This window comes from Notolepis coatsorum (assembly GCF_963971535.1).
Source record: "Notolepis coatsorum genome assembly, chromosome: 5".
Lineage (NCBI taxonomy): Eukaryota > Metazoa > Chordata > Actinopteri > Aulopiformes > Paralepididae > Notolepis > Notolepis coatsorum.
Genome location: NC_140169.1, coordinates 186,610,288 through 186,627,701, shown reverse-complemented (window position 1 = coordinate 186,627,701; position 17,414 = coordinate 186,610,288). Strand labels below are relative to the sequence as shown.

The following is a 17,414-nucleotide window of genomic DNA, read 5'->3' as shown; positions in this document are numbered from 1 at the left end:
ATATGTGCCGCTTTGTTTTGTACCATTTGCAATTTTTTCAGTTTATTCGTTGTTACATTCGACCATACTGCAGGACAATAGTCAATAGAAGAGGAGAGAAAGAGGAGAGGAGAGTAGGAGAGGAGAAAAGAGGAGGGTGGAGAGGAGCGGAGAGGAGAAAAGAGGAGAGGAGAGAAAAGAGAAGGGAAGCGGAGAGAGCTCATGTGTTGTGAAACAGATTGATGTTGAATGTCATGGTTGTGCTATGCTAGTTATGTCTGGCTCAAAGCAATAGGGTATCCACTATCCACGTAACAACTCTCTCTCTCCCTTTCTCTCTCTGTGTGTGAGTGTGAGTGTGAGTGTGTGTGTGTGTATGTGTGTGTGAAAGAGAGCGTGTGCATATCTTACCAAAATTCTCTTCCGATCTTTTTCAGACAGGAATTTCACTGGGGGATATTTCTGGGAAAAACTGGGGGGGGGGGGGAGAAATGTTAATGGTTTGCTGGATCAACTGATTAGACAATTCTGTTTGAAGCTAAACATGCTGCCACATTTGTTTTAATACACTGCCACTTCACCCTCATACCGTGTAAAATAAATACATAAATAATTTCATGGAAGCACTCTGAGAAATTATTCATGAATAGTTTAGTTTTTTATTTGCTGCTTGGACTTTCTTTTGATGTGCGTATAACTTTTGAAGTGAGAAAGATCTACAGAGCATCAAAACATTGTCCAAGGTGGAGTTTGTAGAATGCGGGCTCAACCCTTTTCTCTACATGATTGTGTTGAGCCACACCCTTTCTAAATGTAACTGGTTAATATTTACAAATGTTGACGTGGTCTGTAAAGCTCTTGACCAAATTTTACTGTAAATAATCCAATGATGTAAGAGGTGGCCCCATGAATCTGTATACATTAGTATGCCGTCTCTCGCTGCCTATCTATCTACACGTTGGGTTGTGTTGGCCATTGTGGGGCCATGTGGTAGGCTATGTAGCATCGGCATCGTCAATTCCTGGAGCTCTCATTCTAACCATTTCCTCCTGCACCCACACCCCTTACCGGGTTTGTATCCTACTCCCTACCTCTACATCCCTCATCCTACACCCCTTACCCTAAACTGGGTGTGTATCCTACTCCCTACATCCCTCACTTGAATACTGATCTGGTACTCTGGACCCCATAATACTCTGGTGATTGGCTTACACTTAAGGTCCCCAGAGTTTGCACTGAATTAGGATAATCTGCTTTTTGCTTCTCTGCCCCCGACATGTGGAATGTTTCGCAAAGCACCTTGAAACTCAGTACTTCAGTATCCATTGGTCAGTTGAAATCTGTAATGGCCAACCATTTCACTTCAGTCTGTAACAGTTTTGATTGATTTGAATTGTTTAACCGATTGACTTTTCGGTGATATTGTTTTTGTATTATGTATTGTTCCTCTCGACATCATTGTAAATGTGAGCCTGCGCTCAATGATGTTTTCGAGATTAAATAAAGATTGAATGAATTGTAAACAAATGTCAAAGGTTGAAACGGTCAGAAATAATGGAGCAACCAGGCAGCTTCCCCTCACTGCACCCAACGTTGTATTTGTTTTTCCATAAATGTAATGCCATTGAACCCCCCTGCATCCCCACTTCATGCCTGGATGTAAGCACTCTGTCTCTGTAAACAAGCCCCAATCCACTCAAGTCACTCATATACACACAAAACAGTGTACAGTAGTCTCCAGATTGAAATGCACACCTTGACGTCACTGCCTCAGACCTACTGTAGTGATTTTTCTTTTTTTGATCTGCTTTTTCTTCCCATTTTTTCTATTTTTCTCCCATCCAAATTTCGTATTATCCAATTCTTCCCTCCCCTGTCTTGAACGTTGCTAGACTATGCCTCCCACAGGTCGGTTGTAGTGAGGACAGAAGCCTTGCATCACGTGTCCCCTCCGGTATATGAGGAGGCAGCCTGTCGCATCTTTTCACGGCAGCAGCTCGAACTCTCACTGGCGAGGAGTAACGCGTGGGAGGCTCACGCTGCCCCCGCTACTTCCTGCTTCCGCCGCACCGGCGTCACCAAACCAACCTGTAGGAGTCGCCGTCCACAACGTCAAATCCCCACCCACCGGCTTTCCCACCCTCTAACACTTGCCAATTATGTTAGTATGAACGACCGGCCAGCCGGTAGCAACGCAGAGAGCTGGGCTCGAACCCAGCGTATCCTGCGTTAGAGGCGAGCGCCTTGCCCACTGCGCCAATCAGCCGCCCCTGTAGTGACTTTTCAATTGCAAATGCTTGAAGGACAGAACTCACCCCAGTCCTTAACGAGCTATATGTATTCTAATTACGACTGGACAGCCGTTTCAATAGCAAATTGCTGGTGGTCGTTGGTACAAACAACACCCAGTAGTAGAATTACCCAGTGGCACCATTCATGTTTCTACACTAAAAGATGCGTTTGGAACTGGAGGCTATACTGTAGATGAGATGTGTGTTTGTTGCTCATTAGAAGGGATTTCATTCACTCACAGCATTTCACCAACAGACAAACTCAATGAAATAGCTTGCAATACAGTCACGTATTTATGTATATATTTATATGTATAATACAAATATATATATATGTACACTTTTTATTTCTTACACAATAATGAGAGCCTTGCAAGCGCTGTTATTTGTTTGTTGTTATTGAACAACCGTTATTGCAGACTAGCTCATACAGTGTCATTGATTTTTTTTTATATTTCTTTTATCATGTCTTGGTCTTTAAAAAAATTGTGTCTTTTAAAAAAATCTTTAATTAAAATTGTGAATCATGAAATTTAACTTTTGTGGGCATAATAGTCCCGGCCCTTTTTAGCACACTATCCTCTTGGCATAATACTGTAGCAAGCATGCTGACTTTATTTTGTTTGATTAGCTGTGTTTGCTGCAGCGTCTTCTGGCATTACTACGACACATTATGAATAAACAACATACCAGTGCTATGCGATTAAAGGAGAACACTATTTAATTTAAGAATTCACATGTTGGATTTGTGGCCTTGGAGAGTCAGATCAGTATGTATGAACATCACAACTCTGAAGCAAAGGGAGAAACACAATTCTAGCCAAGACTAATCAGTGTTTTCATGCCTGTTTATACCCTTGAGCGTATATTATCCGTCTGAACTTTTACAAGAACTGCGGTAATCCTCAATCTGAGAATGAACAAGCTCTTCCCTTAGGCTATGATCAGACAGGACACTCAAATGTGAGGCAGTGTACATTGATCCCTCCCCTCGGTTGATTTGATTGGTCTGTCAACAAGAAGGTGATATTGACAAAACTATTGGAAAACGATAGAAAGAAGGCGCAGACACGTTCAAAAAGGCATGTGTGTGATCATAGCCTACAGTCATGGGGGAGAATAATAACATTTTACTGCTGCAGACATAAGAACAACCTATTTCAAAGAAGACATTTGGTTGTGTTTGGGCATTTGTTTGGGCATGTGTGAGCAAACAGTGAAGACATACCTCAGCTCCAAATCACGTATCTTCTCTCTGAGGGGAGCAACGGCCTACAGGAAAGACGAAGCAAAGGAGAGGAAATGAGTGGTTACAAAAAAGTAACGCATTGATAATCATAAAAAAAAATTACAAAAAAAGAAACATGATTTCTCCTGTGGATTGGTGTTACATCCCAATGTATATATTCCCCAGTGTGTGTCTCCATGTGTGTGTGTTCTCCATTTTGTTTCCTCCCTCCAGCCATTGTTCCCTTCACCATTGGTCCCTGCCAGGCCAATCCTTCCATTATAGCAACACAGCACCGATTGGTGGATGGTTTTCCAGACTCCAACACTCAATCAACACCACCCAATCATGGATCACCCCACACCTGTTAAAACATGGCTTCTCACTTCAGTCTTTCTCTCTCTCTGGCATGAGGCTAGGCCTAGTGTGATTTTGTAACCTGTAACTTTGACAATATTGCATTTCGTTTATTGGCCTTTGGTGCTTAGTGGTATTTCCTTGTGTGTGTATGGCCACAGAGAGAGCATTGTTAGTTATAGTTTGTTTTTGTATATATGCTGTCTTTGTTTTATGTATTATTAATGTGTTTTTCTCTCTTTCTCAGGAAGCACAGATGGGGTGAGCTGCCATTTCCTTTGGATATTGTTTTCTCCTGTTTTGGTTAGGTAAGAGTAGTTTAGGTAATGTAATTTCTTTTACCATAGATTAGATTGGGTTTATTTGGAGTATAGTGGTGTTTGTTTGTTGTTTTGGCCTGGGCTCACCCTTGAGCTACATGTGCTTCCTTTGCATCTTTCAATAAATATCATTGTTGTTTACAAACGTGGTCCATCTTTTCTGTCAACCAACTGTTATCTTACAGCCCTTTACCCTTAGACTCACAGGGGTCGTAACATAAATGGGGGCTCGTCCGGGATTTTGTAACCCGTGTTCAATTGTTGGTTGATGGATTTGGTGAACTGTGTTTGTTTACACTTTTATAGTAATTAATTAATCTGTGTGTAAAAATGGCATTTGTGTAAAAAAAATAAATAATGGCAGTTAGTACTTTTGATCTGGGGAAATTCTTGAGCAATCCTACTTGGGAAGCGCTGGATAGCTGCCGCAAGGCAGACTTAGTGGAGATTGCCACACATTTTCAACTCTCGGTTCAACAAAAGCATCTTAAGCAGGATATCAGGTGTCTTGTGGTAGATAAGCTGTTGGAGCAGGGGACGCTTGTTTTACCTGTGGTCTCTGATGAACATGCAAGTCCTCCTGGTGAACCTACGGAAGCACAGCCTTCTGAGGAGCAAGCCCATGGTGCTGAAAAGGCAGGTGTGAGAGTCACATTGCCACATTTTCACTTGGCCTCTCCTGTGTCATCTGGGTCTCGAGAAGGGGCCCAGGTCAAGGTTAGAATAGCCCGTCTCCAGATGGAGGCTCAGGAGAAGGCACAAGCACGTGAGGCGGAGTATCAGCTTCGTAAAATGGAGCTTGAGGCGGAAAATGAAAGGGCTGTTAACATCCGTAGGTTGGAGCTTGAGGTGGAAAAAGAGCTCAGACTGCGGGAGTTGGAGCTGGGAGACCAAAGGAGTGGATCCAACTCTGCTACACAGACTCCTCCACAAGGCCCGGGTATGTCCTCCTCCACAGCTTATTCATCACACACTTTTGATATAAGTAAACACATTGCTTTGGTGCCTCCGTTCCGAGAGACAGAAGTTGATACTTATTTTAATGTGTTTGAGCGTATTGCTGCTTCATTGCGCTGGCCAAGAGAGGTCTGGCCTTTGTTGCTTCAATGCAAATTGACTGGTAAAGCCCAAGAGGTTTGTTCAACACTTTCCCTAGAAGATAGTTTACTGTATGATACTGTGAAGGCTGCCATCCTTCGTGCATATGAGCTTGTGCCCAAAGCTTATAGGCAGAGGTTTCGCAGTCACAAGAGAGCTGTCAACCAGACCTTTGTAGAGTTTGCTAGAGAGAAGGGAACTCTCTTTGATAAATGGTGTGCAGCAAGCAAGGCCTCAGATCTTAACTCTCTCAGAGAACTCATTCTATTAGAAGAGTTTAAGAATCGTTTGCCAGAGCGTATTGTAATTTACCTGAGTGAGCAGAAGGTGTCCACTCTGCAGCAAGCTGCTGTATTAGCTGATGAGTTTGCGCTAACCCATAAAACTGTGTTTGTAGATAGGCGTGACTCGTTTCTCCCCCATGATTTCTCTCAGAGACCTTCTGTCCCCAACCATTCAGAATTCACACACCCCCGACCAAAAATGTCACCTCCACGCTCAAAAGAGGAGCGGACATGTTACTACTGTCATAAGCCTGGTCATGTTATTTCTGACTGTTTAACATTGAAACGTAAGCAGCAACCGTCCTCTCAGAACTTTAGACAACCCAAAGGGGTTGGTCTGATTAAAATGGCACCTGATTCCGATCAACAGATGCACAATGATCAGGATGTTCTCGATCCTTGTTTCAGGCCATTTACTTCCAAGGGTTTAGTTTCCTTGACAGGGGATCCAAAAGATCAGTGTACAGTTCAGATCTTACGAGATACTGGAGCCTCACAATCCTTTATCCTCTCTGATGTACTACCTCTGTCTGAGAAATCTTCCTGTGGTTCTAGTGTCCTAGTTCAAGGTATTGAGATGGGTTTCGTGCCAGCCCCGTTACACTGTATTCATGTACAATCTGCTTTGGTCACTGGTTTCTTTAAAATAGGGGTGAGACCTTCCTTGCCAGTTAAAGGCATTTCCTTTATCATGGGAAATGATTTAGCTGGAGGACAGGTGAACGCTGTGCTGGATGTGTTGGATCACCCAGACACAGATTCTCTGCCTGATGACTTGTCACAGAACTTCCCTGAAGTTTTTTCTGCAAGTGTTGTCACTCGGGCTCAATTGAAAAAGAGAGGTGATGAAATTAATTTGTCTGACTCTGTTTTTGCTTCAGCTTTTGTCAGGGAGGAGTTGCTGGCTCCAACTTCTGATACCGCTGACAAACCACAGACTCATAGTAAGGTACCCCCACAGACAACTGTAACTAGTTCCGACGCATTGAAGTTACCCGTTACTCGTGAAATGCTAATTACTGCCCAGAAGGCTGACCCTTCTCTTGCAAAATGTTTCTCTTCTCTTGAAACAGAACAGAGGAGAGAGTTGCATTCTTATTTTGTGGATGAAGGAGTTTTGATGCGTACATGGAGGTCCCATGGTACTAGACTGGCAGAGCATGCACAATCGGAGATAGGGCTACCAGATCAGGTACCAGACTGGAGCACTGTTTATCAGATCGTTGTCCCTGCAGTTTATCGTCAGCATGTACTGTTCTTGGCCCATGACCACCCTTGGTCTGGACACTTGGGAGTCACTAAAACATACAACAGAATACTTCAACATTTCTTTTGGCCCGGTTTGAAGTCCGATGTAGCACAGTACTGTCGTACCTGTAGTACTTGTCAGATCACCGGAAAGCCAAACCAGGTAATTCCACCTGCTCCCCTCTGTCCTATACCAGCGGTCGGTGAACCATTTGAACATGTCATAGTTGACTGTGTTGGTCCGTTGCCAAAGACCAAAGCCGGCAATCAGTTTTTGTTGACAATAATGTGTACCGCCACCCGTTTCCCTGAGGCTATCCCTCTTCGCAGAATTACAGCGCCTGTAATAATTAAGGCTTTGACGAAGTTCTTCTCCACGTTTGGACTGCCTAAGGTAGTACAAACGGACCAAGGCACCAACTTCCTGTCTAGGTTATTTGAGCAAGTGTTACAGTCCCTGGGTATCCGACATATAGTGTCCAGTGCCTACCACCCTGAAACTCAGGGGGCTCTAGAACGTTGGCATCAGACATTAAAGTCCATGTTGCGTAAATATTGCTTAGACACAGAGAGATTGGGATGAGGGTGTCCCCCTTGTTCTATTTGCTGCGCGAGAGACCATACAGGAGTCTCTTGGTTTCAGTCCTGCTGAGCTCGTTTTCGGGCACACTGTTAGAGGGCCTCTGAAAGTTCTTAAAGAACGGTTCATGTCAAAGGGTGCCAGCACACCCACTAATGTTCTAGATTTTGTTAGCCAGTTTCGAGAGCGACTGCATCAGGCGTGCTCTCTCGCAAAAGAAGCGCTCTCTTCTTCCCAGAGAACTATGAAACGGCACTATGACGAGAAAGCAGTTTCTCGATCTTTCCAGCCAGGTGATAAGGTTCTAGTCCTGTTACCTATCCTTGGTTCTGCTCTTTCCGCTCGTTTTTCCGGACCGTATGCAATAGACAAGAAGATAAGTGATACAGACTATGTGGTTCGCACCCCTGATCGTAAACGTCACTCTCGTGTTTGCCACATCAATATGCTTAAACCATATTTTTCCAGAGATAGTGTGCAGGTGAAGACCTCAGACCAGACAGCCGGACTGGCCGTCTCTGCTGTTGCCTCAACTCCAATAGTTCCGGACTCTCCTGACGTTAGTGGTGAGGATGTAGATGGCTTAGAGTTGCGCAATGCAGCCCATCAGGGTGCTAGATTGTCCAACACTGAGATGTTATTGAACCTGCCCACTCACTTAGCACACTTACCTGAGGAGCAGCGAGAGGACATCACAAATTTGATTCAGGCCTACATGGCTCTGTTTGGTGATGTTCCCTCCTGTACTTCTGTATTGGCCCATGATATTAATGTTAACAATGCTGTGCCTATCAAGCAACATGCATACCATGTTAACATCACCAAGAGGGCCATGATGCAACAGGAGGTTGACTATTTGTTAAAACATGGTTTAGCCAAGCCAAGTTGCAGTCCCTGGAGTTCACCTTGCTTGTTAGCTCCCAAATCGGATGGAACTCCTAGATTTTGTACTGATTTCCGAAAGGTAAATGCTGTCACCGTGCCTGATTCCTTCCCACTGCCCCGCATGGAAGATTGTATTGACAACCTTGGATCTGCCACCTATGTTAGCAAACTAGATTTGTTAAAGGGTTACTGGCAGGTCCCTTTGACCCCCCGTGCCTCGGAAATCTCGGCGTTTGTTACTCCTGACAATTTTTTGCAATATACTGTAATGCCTTTTGGAATGCGTAATGCCCCGGCCACTTTCCAGCGACTGGTGACCCTAGTCCTGGCTGGTGTTCCAAATTGTAATGCCTATCTCGATGACCTGGTTGTCTATTCGACCAACTGGCGTGACCACATGACAACCTTACAAACTGTCTTTGACCGCTTAGCTGGAGCCTCCCTGACCCTTAACCTTGCCAAGTGTGAGTTCGGCAAGGCTACGGTTACCTATCTTGGTAAGCAGGTAGGACAAGGACAAGTGCGTCCGGTGGATGCAAAAATATCTGCAATCACAACTTTTCCAGTGCCTACTACTAGGCGGGAATTGCGTAGATTCCTTGGGATGGCTGGGTATTACCGTGGTTTTTGCCGAAACTTTTCTTCTGTCGTCACTTCTCTCACTAGCCTGTGTAGCCCGTCCAAACCATTCATTTGGACAGCTGATTGTCAAAATGCATTTGATAGTGTTAGAGCTCTCTTATGCAGTTCCCCTGTTCTCTCTGCTCCAGATTTCTCCCTGCCGTTCCAGCTGGAGGTGGATGCCAGCGGGGTGGGAGCTGGAGGAGTGTTATTACAGGAAGATCACGATGGTGTCAGTCACCCGGTTTGTTATTTTTCCCGGAAATTTAACAAACATCAACTAAACTATTCCACTATTGAAAAGGAGACTTTGGCTATGTTGTATGCGTTGCAACATTTTGAGGTGTATGTCGGTTCGAGCGTATTACCAGTGGTAGTATACACCGACCACAACCCATTGGTTTTTCTGTCGCGGATGTACAACCACAATCAGCGCCTCATGCGTTGGGCGCTCATAGTGCAAAATTATAACCTCAGCATAAAGCATAAGAAGGGGTCTGAGAATGTGTTGGCGGATGCTCTATCTCGGAGTTAAATCTCTGTTGCTGTCGACTCGTTGTCTGTTGCTGTCGACTCGTTCTACTGTATATTGCTGTCGACTTGTTCTATTTTGCTGTCTACTCGGTCTATGTTGCTGTGGACTCGTTTTATGTTGCTGTCGACTCAGTCTCTCTTGCCGTCAACTCGTTCTGTCATTGTTGACCCGAGTGGTTGTTGTACCACCTGCTAGTTTTTTTTATAGCTCTTTGTTTTGAAGTACATGTTATCTCAGGGATCTTATCTCGTTGTTAAGAGAAAAAAAACATGTTTAGTTGGTGTTAAGTGTCAAACATGTTTTTGTCTTATGTATGGGGGTGTTACATCCCAATGTATATATTCCCCAGTGTGTGTCTCCATGTGTGTGTGTTCTCCATTTTGTTTCCTCCCTCCAGCCATTGTTCCCTTCACCATTGGTCCCTGCCAGGCCAATCCTTCCATTATAGCAACACAGCACCGAGTGGTGGATGGTTTTCCAGACTCCAACACTCAATCAACACCACCCAATCATGGATCACCCCACACCTGTTAAAACATGGCTTCTCACTTCAGTCTTTCTCTCTCTCTGGCATGAGGCTAGGCCTAGTGTGATTTTGTAACCTGTAACTTTGACAATATTGCATTTCGTTTATTGGCCTTTGGTGCTTAGTGGTATTTCCTTGTGTGTGTATGGCCACAGAGAGAGCATTGTTAGTTATAGTTTGTTTTTGTATATATGCTGTCTTTGTTTTATGTATTATTAATGTGTTTTTCTCTCTCTCAGGAAGCACAGATGGGGTGAGCTGCCATTTCCTTTGGATATTGTTTTCTCCTGTTTTGGTTAGGTAAGAGTAGTTTAGGTAATGTAATTTCTTTTACCATAGATTAGATTGGGTTTATTTGGAGTATAGTGGTGTTTGTTTGTTGTTTTGGCCTGGGCTCACCCTTGAGCTACATGTGCTTCCTTTGCATCTTTCAATAAATATCATTGTTGTTTACAAACGTGGTCCATCTTTTCTGTCAACCAACTGTTATGTTACAGCCCTTTACCCTTAGACTCACAGGGGTCTTAACATACATTAGTTTGTCAAATCATTGCATCGTTAATTGTATTATTTTGTGATGACCTGCAGAGTAGCATGCACAGAAATAGGTCATTAGTCACTACAGTTGTCTGAGGAAGAGAATACATGCTCAAAACACATGGTGGTAAATTACCAATAAATGTGAAATGGGAGTATAGCCTGTTGGCAACACAATTCTTCCTGTTTTTCTGTCCTGCACATCACATTTACATGCTTGGATGTCAATTGGTTTACCTATAATACAAGCATGTCATTTGTGATAAGCTGTGACCAATCTGGCTACAATAAACCACCAAGCTGTGAAAAAACATAATCATGTACTGCATACTGTACCAGGGGGCTATTGAAACGTATTACCGTTACCATGGAAACCTTAACCATCGCTACATATGGCAAAGATCGCAAGCAGTGTATATTTATTGTCATTACTGGTTAGTGGTTTCCCCCTGGCAATTCAAATGCATATAGTGTCCGTAGTACTAGCCTAGGCTACACAAACACAGATAGCGAGAGAGAGATAGCAAGATAGTGAGAAATAGCAAGAGAAAGAGTAGATAGTCTGGTGTTTTCACAAAGCAGAGTGCACAACCCAAGATCAATTTCGGATCTACACAAATTTTTTCTGCGAATTTCACAGACGGGTGACAAATTTGCACCCCTGGTAACGGCAAACTGAAATTAAAATAAAAAATTTTAGGATGGACCGACCAACCATGATCGACTGACCCGTCTACATTCTCTTTTCAATGGGGAAGATGGAAGGAATGTGTGCACATAGCTCATAGTTTGACTGCAGGCCAGGGACCTGGATTCTGGAATATCTTTCAGATCGGTCAATAATAAGTATTTTATTTTATTTTATTTCCATCATTGTACATATTCAGTATGAAGTTACACCTTTTGAATGCAAGCGGGCGATACTACACAGGTTCGCTGGTAATCAGCTATCTGGCCAATATACAACATGCCATAGTGAACCTATTGTTATTGATATGCCTAGGCATTAAAAATATTTATTAATTAATGTCCACTATTGTCCTTTGAAATAAGCCCCGCCCATTTTATATCTCATTGAACCGTTTGTCGCAGAGACTCTGGGGAGGTGTCAAAGAACTTAAAAGTTAAAACGGTTTATTCCACCCAAATAGTTGTAATGGTTTATTCCACCCAAATAGTTTTAACCTCTTAAACATCCGACCACCAAGGGCGGCTGGGTGGCGCAGCGGACTAAGAGCTCTTCACCAACGCGAGAGACACTGGTATCGAATCCGGCTGTCAGCGTTGCCTCCGGCTTGGCCGGCCGTCATACTGGCTCAATTGGCAGTCAGCGGGAGGGAAGCCGGTGGGTGGTAATCCGGTCGTTGTAAACAGCGACTCCTACAGGTCGGTCAGGGCGCCTGCACAGCGAGGAAGGGAGATTGTGGGGGTAGTGTGAGCCTCCCACATGTTACACCTCAGCAATGAGAGTCTGTGCTGGCAGGTGAAAAGAAGTGGCTGGCTGACTCTGCATGTATCAGAGGGGACATGTGATAGTATCTATCAACCCTCCCTCCCTAGACCGACCAGTGGGGGGCACATGCGAGCAACAACTAGAAAGGGGAGGGGGGAATTGGCATGACGACTAAATTGGGATGGGAGAAAAACACATAAAAACAGGAGAAAAAGTGGATAAAAAAATTTTAAACATCCAACCACAGACCATCACACATGCGCAAGCACGTCGCTGCACTTTGCCTTAGTCTGTTGGCTTCAGGCTGCGTTTTGCGTTTTTTTCGAATCAACCAATACATTGTTGGAAATACATAATTTGCTGGCGTTCGATTGACACCATACTCTACCTATTGCATGCTTCCAGTCTCGGGTTACAAGACCAAACAACGGACAAGCATCATTTGACAAGACATTCGGACAAGTGACCATGTCTGGTTTGACCTGGTCTTAAACGGACCAGTAACCTCGGATGGTGAAAATTATAAATAATAATAATAATTTAGGACCTGCTCTGATTGCAATGACAAAGGGGCAGAAGAAGACCAACAAGTTCTTGGTTTTGACTCACACGTAATCATGCAGAATTATTTATTTGTTATCAACTTTGGACCTGTACTAGATAAGACTTCAGGCTATGGAACCGTTGTTCCATGTTTTCTAGCTACTACCTCTCAAAAACAGGCATCTGGCAACAAGTAAAGAAAAACATGAGTGAACAAACTTTTATTTCAGTGTGTTACCTCTGTAACTATTACATTAGCACTCAGTGATTCTTAACACATTCTGTGCCACGCCTCTTCCGGGCGACGGCTATGCGATGCCACCCATTAAACGAATGGGGTCTGTCACCTTGTTTGTAGAGCTATAACTATATTCTATATTATAGCTATGGATACTGTAACTGAGGGGTACAATTCCCTGACTGTATTGATAAGTATGGTATCATTAAACCACTACCGTCTTATGTACATTCCTACTGGCCATACAGTACACAGGTATATCTAATGATGAACACTTCCCCACAATGACTCGGTTCCACACAAAACTGGATTTAAGTATTTATTAGCAGCAAAAGGTACATAATATACTTTACTTTACTTTACTTTGGATGCGCTTATAAGGCAAAGGAATGTGCGTAGGTAAATCAATAACGAATGTCCATTCTCATATTATGCAGGAGATAATCATACAACCTGAATCTTAGGGAATTATATCTATGGTACACTAGTAATATAGCGGGAGATACTGGTAGGGTCCCCCCGGTTGTAAGCCAGCAAGGGTAGAGGATTTGTCGGTAGTAGAGTCTGGGTCAACGATGATAAGGAGACTCCAAGTACAGGAGACGGTGCAATAAGATCTTGATCCGCAGACGAATACAGCTGTTCTCCGTAGCATGTAGCTCCACATGGAAGAAAGCTAGCCGGCCTCAGACTTCTGAGAGGCAGACTCGACGTGGCTCCTCACAGGTTAAATCCCACACACTTGTGGGTGTCGGCGATTCTCCGCTCCATTAATTGATCAAAATCAAATGCATAGGATAGGTATTATGTTCCATCATGAATGCATGAAAGGGTGGGGGGGGTAATTTTTTTATGCTTTGATAGTCACCAACGGAATACGTTATGGACTAGCGTTACACACATACGCTCGGATCGCAATGAAAACATTCTTGGATCAATGCAAGATTGATACCATATAGCCCTTATCTTGACTAGGATGTACCCCGAAAAGAATATTCCAATTATCTGATCGCCATTCCAAGTATTGATGTCCATCGTTTCGCCAACATAATCCACCACAGAACACGGATCGGGAGTAATTGTTTCTCCTCAATCCGAGCATTATAACCGCTACACTTGTCCGACAAAGAAAAGTCCTCCCGGACCTATATAATCGATGCACAGCCCAAGACACAGCGTTTCAAATGGTGCTCGATACCGCCACCTGGTAGGATGCGGCCGGTAATGCACCTTCGGAGTCCCATTATGCCTTTTCCATGCAAAATACAGCTCCCCGACATTGAATAGGGTATTCAAATCGGATAAAAAGGAAAAACGACCCAGAAACGAGAATTCTCGTTTTTTGGCACTGAACGACGGGGCCCAGAAACGAGAATCTTTGTTTACGGCACTGAAAGTGTTACGGTGGTACGGTAGAGTGGGAAGAAAGTTCAGAATGTTTCCTTTCAAAAAGAGACCAGACTCATGCATGTGCCATCGCAAATTACTTTGGGTATGCAATCGTCAGGCGTGTTATGCAAAACTAGCCCCATTTTTTGCCTGATGGATAAGAGGTTAAAGGTTTATTCCACCCAATAGTGTAATAGTGTAAGTGTGTAATACTGTGTAATAGTGGGATAGTGAAATAGTGTGTAATAGTGTCATAGTTTGTAATAGTGTAATCATTGTAATAGTGTAATCGTGCAATAGTGTAATAGTGTATACTGAGTAAAAGTAATAGTGTGCTTGTGGAATAGTGTAATAGGAATAATGTGGGGAGATCTGCTTTCATTGGTCTGTTTGCCCCATCCCCTACACTTAAGCCCCGCCTAATGTGTAGGCTACTAGAAAATAAATGGGTGGCTGCCGCCTTGTAGAGATTTACGCTCTACTGAACCTTTCTAGTTCCTATTATGACACACACACACACAACAAATTCAAACACTTTTTTTAATGATAGGCTGATTTATTACCCACCGTTTGAAAATGATTTAGATTTAGTACACCATCCTCTTGGCATGATAGCAGGCATGCTGACTTTGTTTTGTTTGGTTAGCTAGAAGATAAGAGTGTTTGCTGCAGTATCTTCTGGTATTGCTATGGGGCGTTATGAACAAACAGCATACCAGTGCTATGAGATTAAAAGGAGAACAATATTTAATTTAAGAATTCACACATTGTATTCATGGCCTTGGAGAGTCAGATCAGTATCTATGAACATCACAACTCTGAAGACAAAAAAGACTAAGACCAATATATATACATTATTACATGGCGTTTTCACATTCGCCGAAATGCTTGCTTGTGATTGGTCAATAGCGCTCCGTTACCCCTAGCAGCGGTCAATTATCACACAATAATGACCGCTGTGCGCAGCTGTTCGCAATCAAGCCCACAATAATGACCGCTGTGCGCAGCTGTTCGCAATCAAGCCCACTGACATCAGTGCTGCCGCCGGCGAAGCTGCCGGCGATGACAGGGGGCGGAGCGACGAGCGGAGCCAGAAGCCCAGAACCAGTGTTGCGAGTCGATGTAAAATGAATTAGGTATATTGTTAGTAAGTTAGCCATGTAATAAGCAGGATAATGTATAGCTATACTCTATCATTGTCGCAAAATAATTGACCTTCACTGACGTTTAAAACACCTCGGCGAGGCGCCTCGGTATTTTAAACTCTGTGTCGGTCAATTATTTTGCGACAATGACCTCGTAGCTATACATTATCCCTTACATATATAATACAGTCCATTATATTAAATCATATGTCGTAGGGGTGCATGATTTAATGTTAATTGTAGTTCAGCAAATACTTTTTTATTAATGCTAGAGGGTGAAAACTGGCTCCTATTGCAAGTTTATTTTGCAGTTGACACCTTGTGCCAAAAAGAACCATTGTATTAAGGGATGCTAATTATTCCGACAGTGCAGCCATTCATGATGCACATTTAACGCAGACATGCATGTATTTTTTTTTACCAGGGTAGGTTCGATACCCTTATTGGTACTATGTTTGTTTGAGCGAGAGCGAGAGAGAGAGAGATTAACGGGCTGTTTTTTTTTTACCAGGGTAGGTTCGATACCCTTATTGGTACCATGTTTGTTTGAGCGAGAGAGAGAGAGAGAGAGAGAAGATTAACGGGCTGTTTTTTTTTACCAGGGTAAGTTCGATACCCTTATTGGTACTATGTTTGTTTGAGAGAGAGAAGCTGCTGTGACAGAGACAGAGAGAGAGAGAGAGAGATGAAGGGGCAAGAGAGAAAGAGAGATGGGAGTGTGTGTGTGTGTGTGTGTGTGAGTGAGAGAGAGAGGGGGGAGGGAGTCCTCAGCCCTTGTGTGGGTGATTATATCAAGTTCCTAACTTTTTCTTTCCCCTATTATTTCATGAACTTTATTCATGGTTTTCTTTTAAGTTATTTTGTGCATCACTCTTGTTTAGAATTTGATGCAAATTTGCAATGCATGGGGGTCATCCTTTTGTGTTAAATGGCTGCTTAAACCAAAAAATGGGGATGAATAGTTCAAGTGTAAATTTCAACACACTACTGTGTTAGTATGTTATCATGTAATGTTACAGTTAGTAAATTGGTATGCCCATCTGTTATTTTTTTGTTGGGCTTTTATACATTTTTTTCATGATTTCAGCATTTTGTTTTACAATGCAGTTTGCACATCTTAGTTACTTGAAGATTCTGGACAGTATTTCTCATTGTAGCAATAAATAAACATGAATTTAGCATAAAGCAAGCATTTGTCTACTCATGTTGATAAGAGTATTAAAACTTTAAAAATATCGGTAAGGTAGATTTAGAACAGATACAAAATATGTGATTAATTTGCGATTAATCACGATTAACTATGGACAATCATGCGATTAATCAGATTACATACTTCAATAGATTGACAGCCTTAATTCAGAAAAATATGGGTATATGTGGTAAATATAAAAGATATAAATCATGTAAATAAATATGCGGTATATACAGCACTGTTGTACGCTAGCCTATCATACAGAGTATATTGGTAGACAGTGAAAGCGGTAGGTAGCTATGAATCGAGTTAGGCAACAGAGTACAGAGACAGCCGTACAGTCTCAGGGCATCTCAGGGCTGCAGCACTTGTGCACTGTACAACATATTGTTTAAATACACAAGGAGCTCACATAACTTAAAAAATAAATATAATAATAACAACTCACATTATTCTCTGAATTGGCAATGCCCTTCTACAAGAAGGCTATTTCTCATCACCATTGGAGTGTTTCAATCAGTGGGGCAGTTTCTGTCTAATAAGCAGCTATACGAACATTTGAATAAATCCGATACAAAAACTGCACTGCAGTAATTACGAACTGTGATGTAGGTAAAATACCTTGGTGACAAGTTTATAACTATTCTAGTATATCTAGTGTCTCCTGACACAATAGCCAACACTGATCTAAAGGTCAGTAACCACACACCATGATAATTGTGACACTGTGAAAATATAATGCATGTGTAATCTGAATAATCTGTATAATAATATAATCTGCAACTACAATCTTGATTTTGCAGGTGAGAATAATTCAATCAAATCAAATAAATTCCCAGACATTGCATCATCATTCACTACGAGTCTCTTTGGAGGGAAATGTTTGGCAGAAAATGTCACCAGCATGGTGAAGACGTGCTGACAAATACAAATGAGGCTTCATAGACGAGCTGCCACTTTGAACT

General features: G+C 42.7%; 1 protein-coding gene across 1 annotated transcript in view; it reads right to left on the bottom strand.

The window, feature by feature from the left end:
• Positions 1-17,414, bottom strand: part of uxs1 (UDP-glucuronate decarboxylase 1) — a gene marked incomplete at its 3' end in the record, with an annotated part of 129,316 nt that overhangs the window by 44,226 nt on the left and 67,676 nt on the right. The window contains exons 4-5 of the mRNA XM_084314388.1: positions 3,499-3,542; positions 391-451 (exon numbers count right to left, since the gene is read on the bottom strand). Of these exons, the coding sequence (XP_084170514.1) occupies positions 391-451; positions 3,499-3,542 (105 nt within the window). The remainder of the gene's footprint in view (positions 1-390; positions 452-3,498; positions 3,543-17,414) is intronic.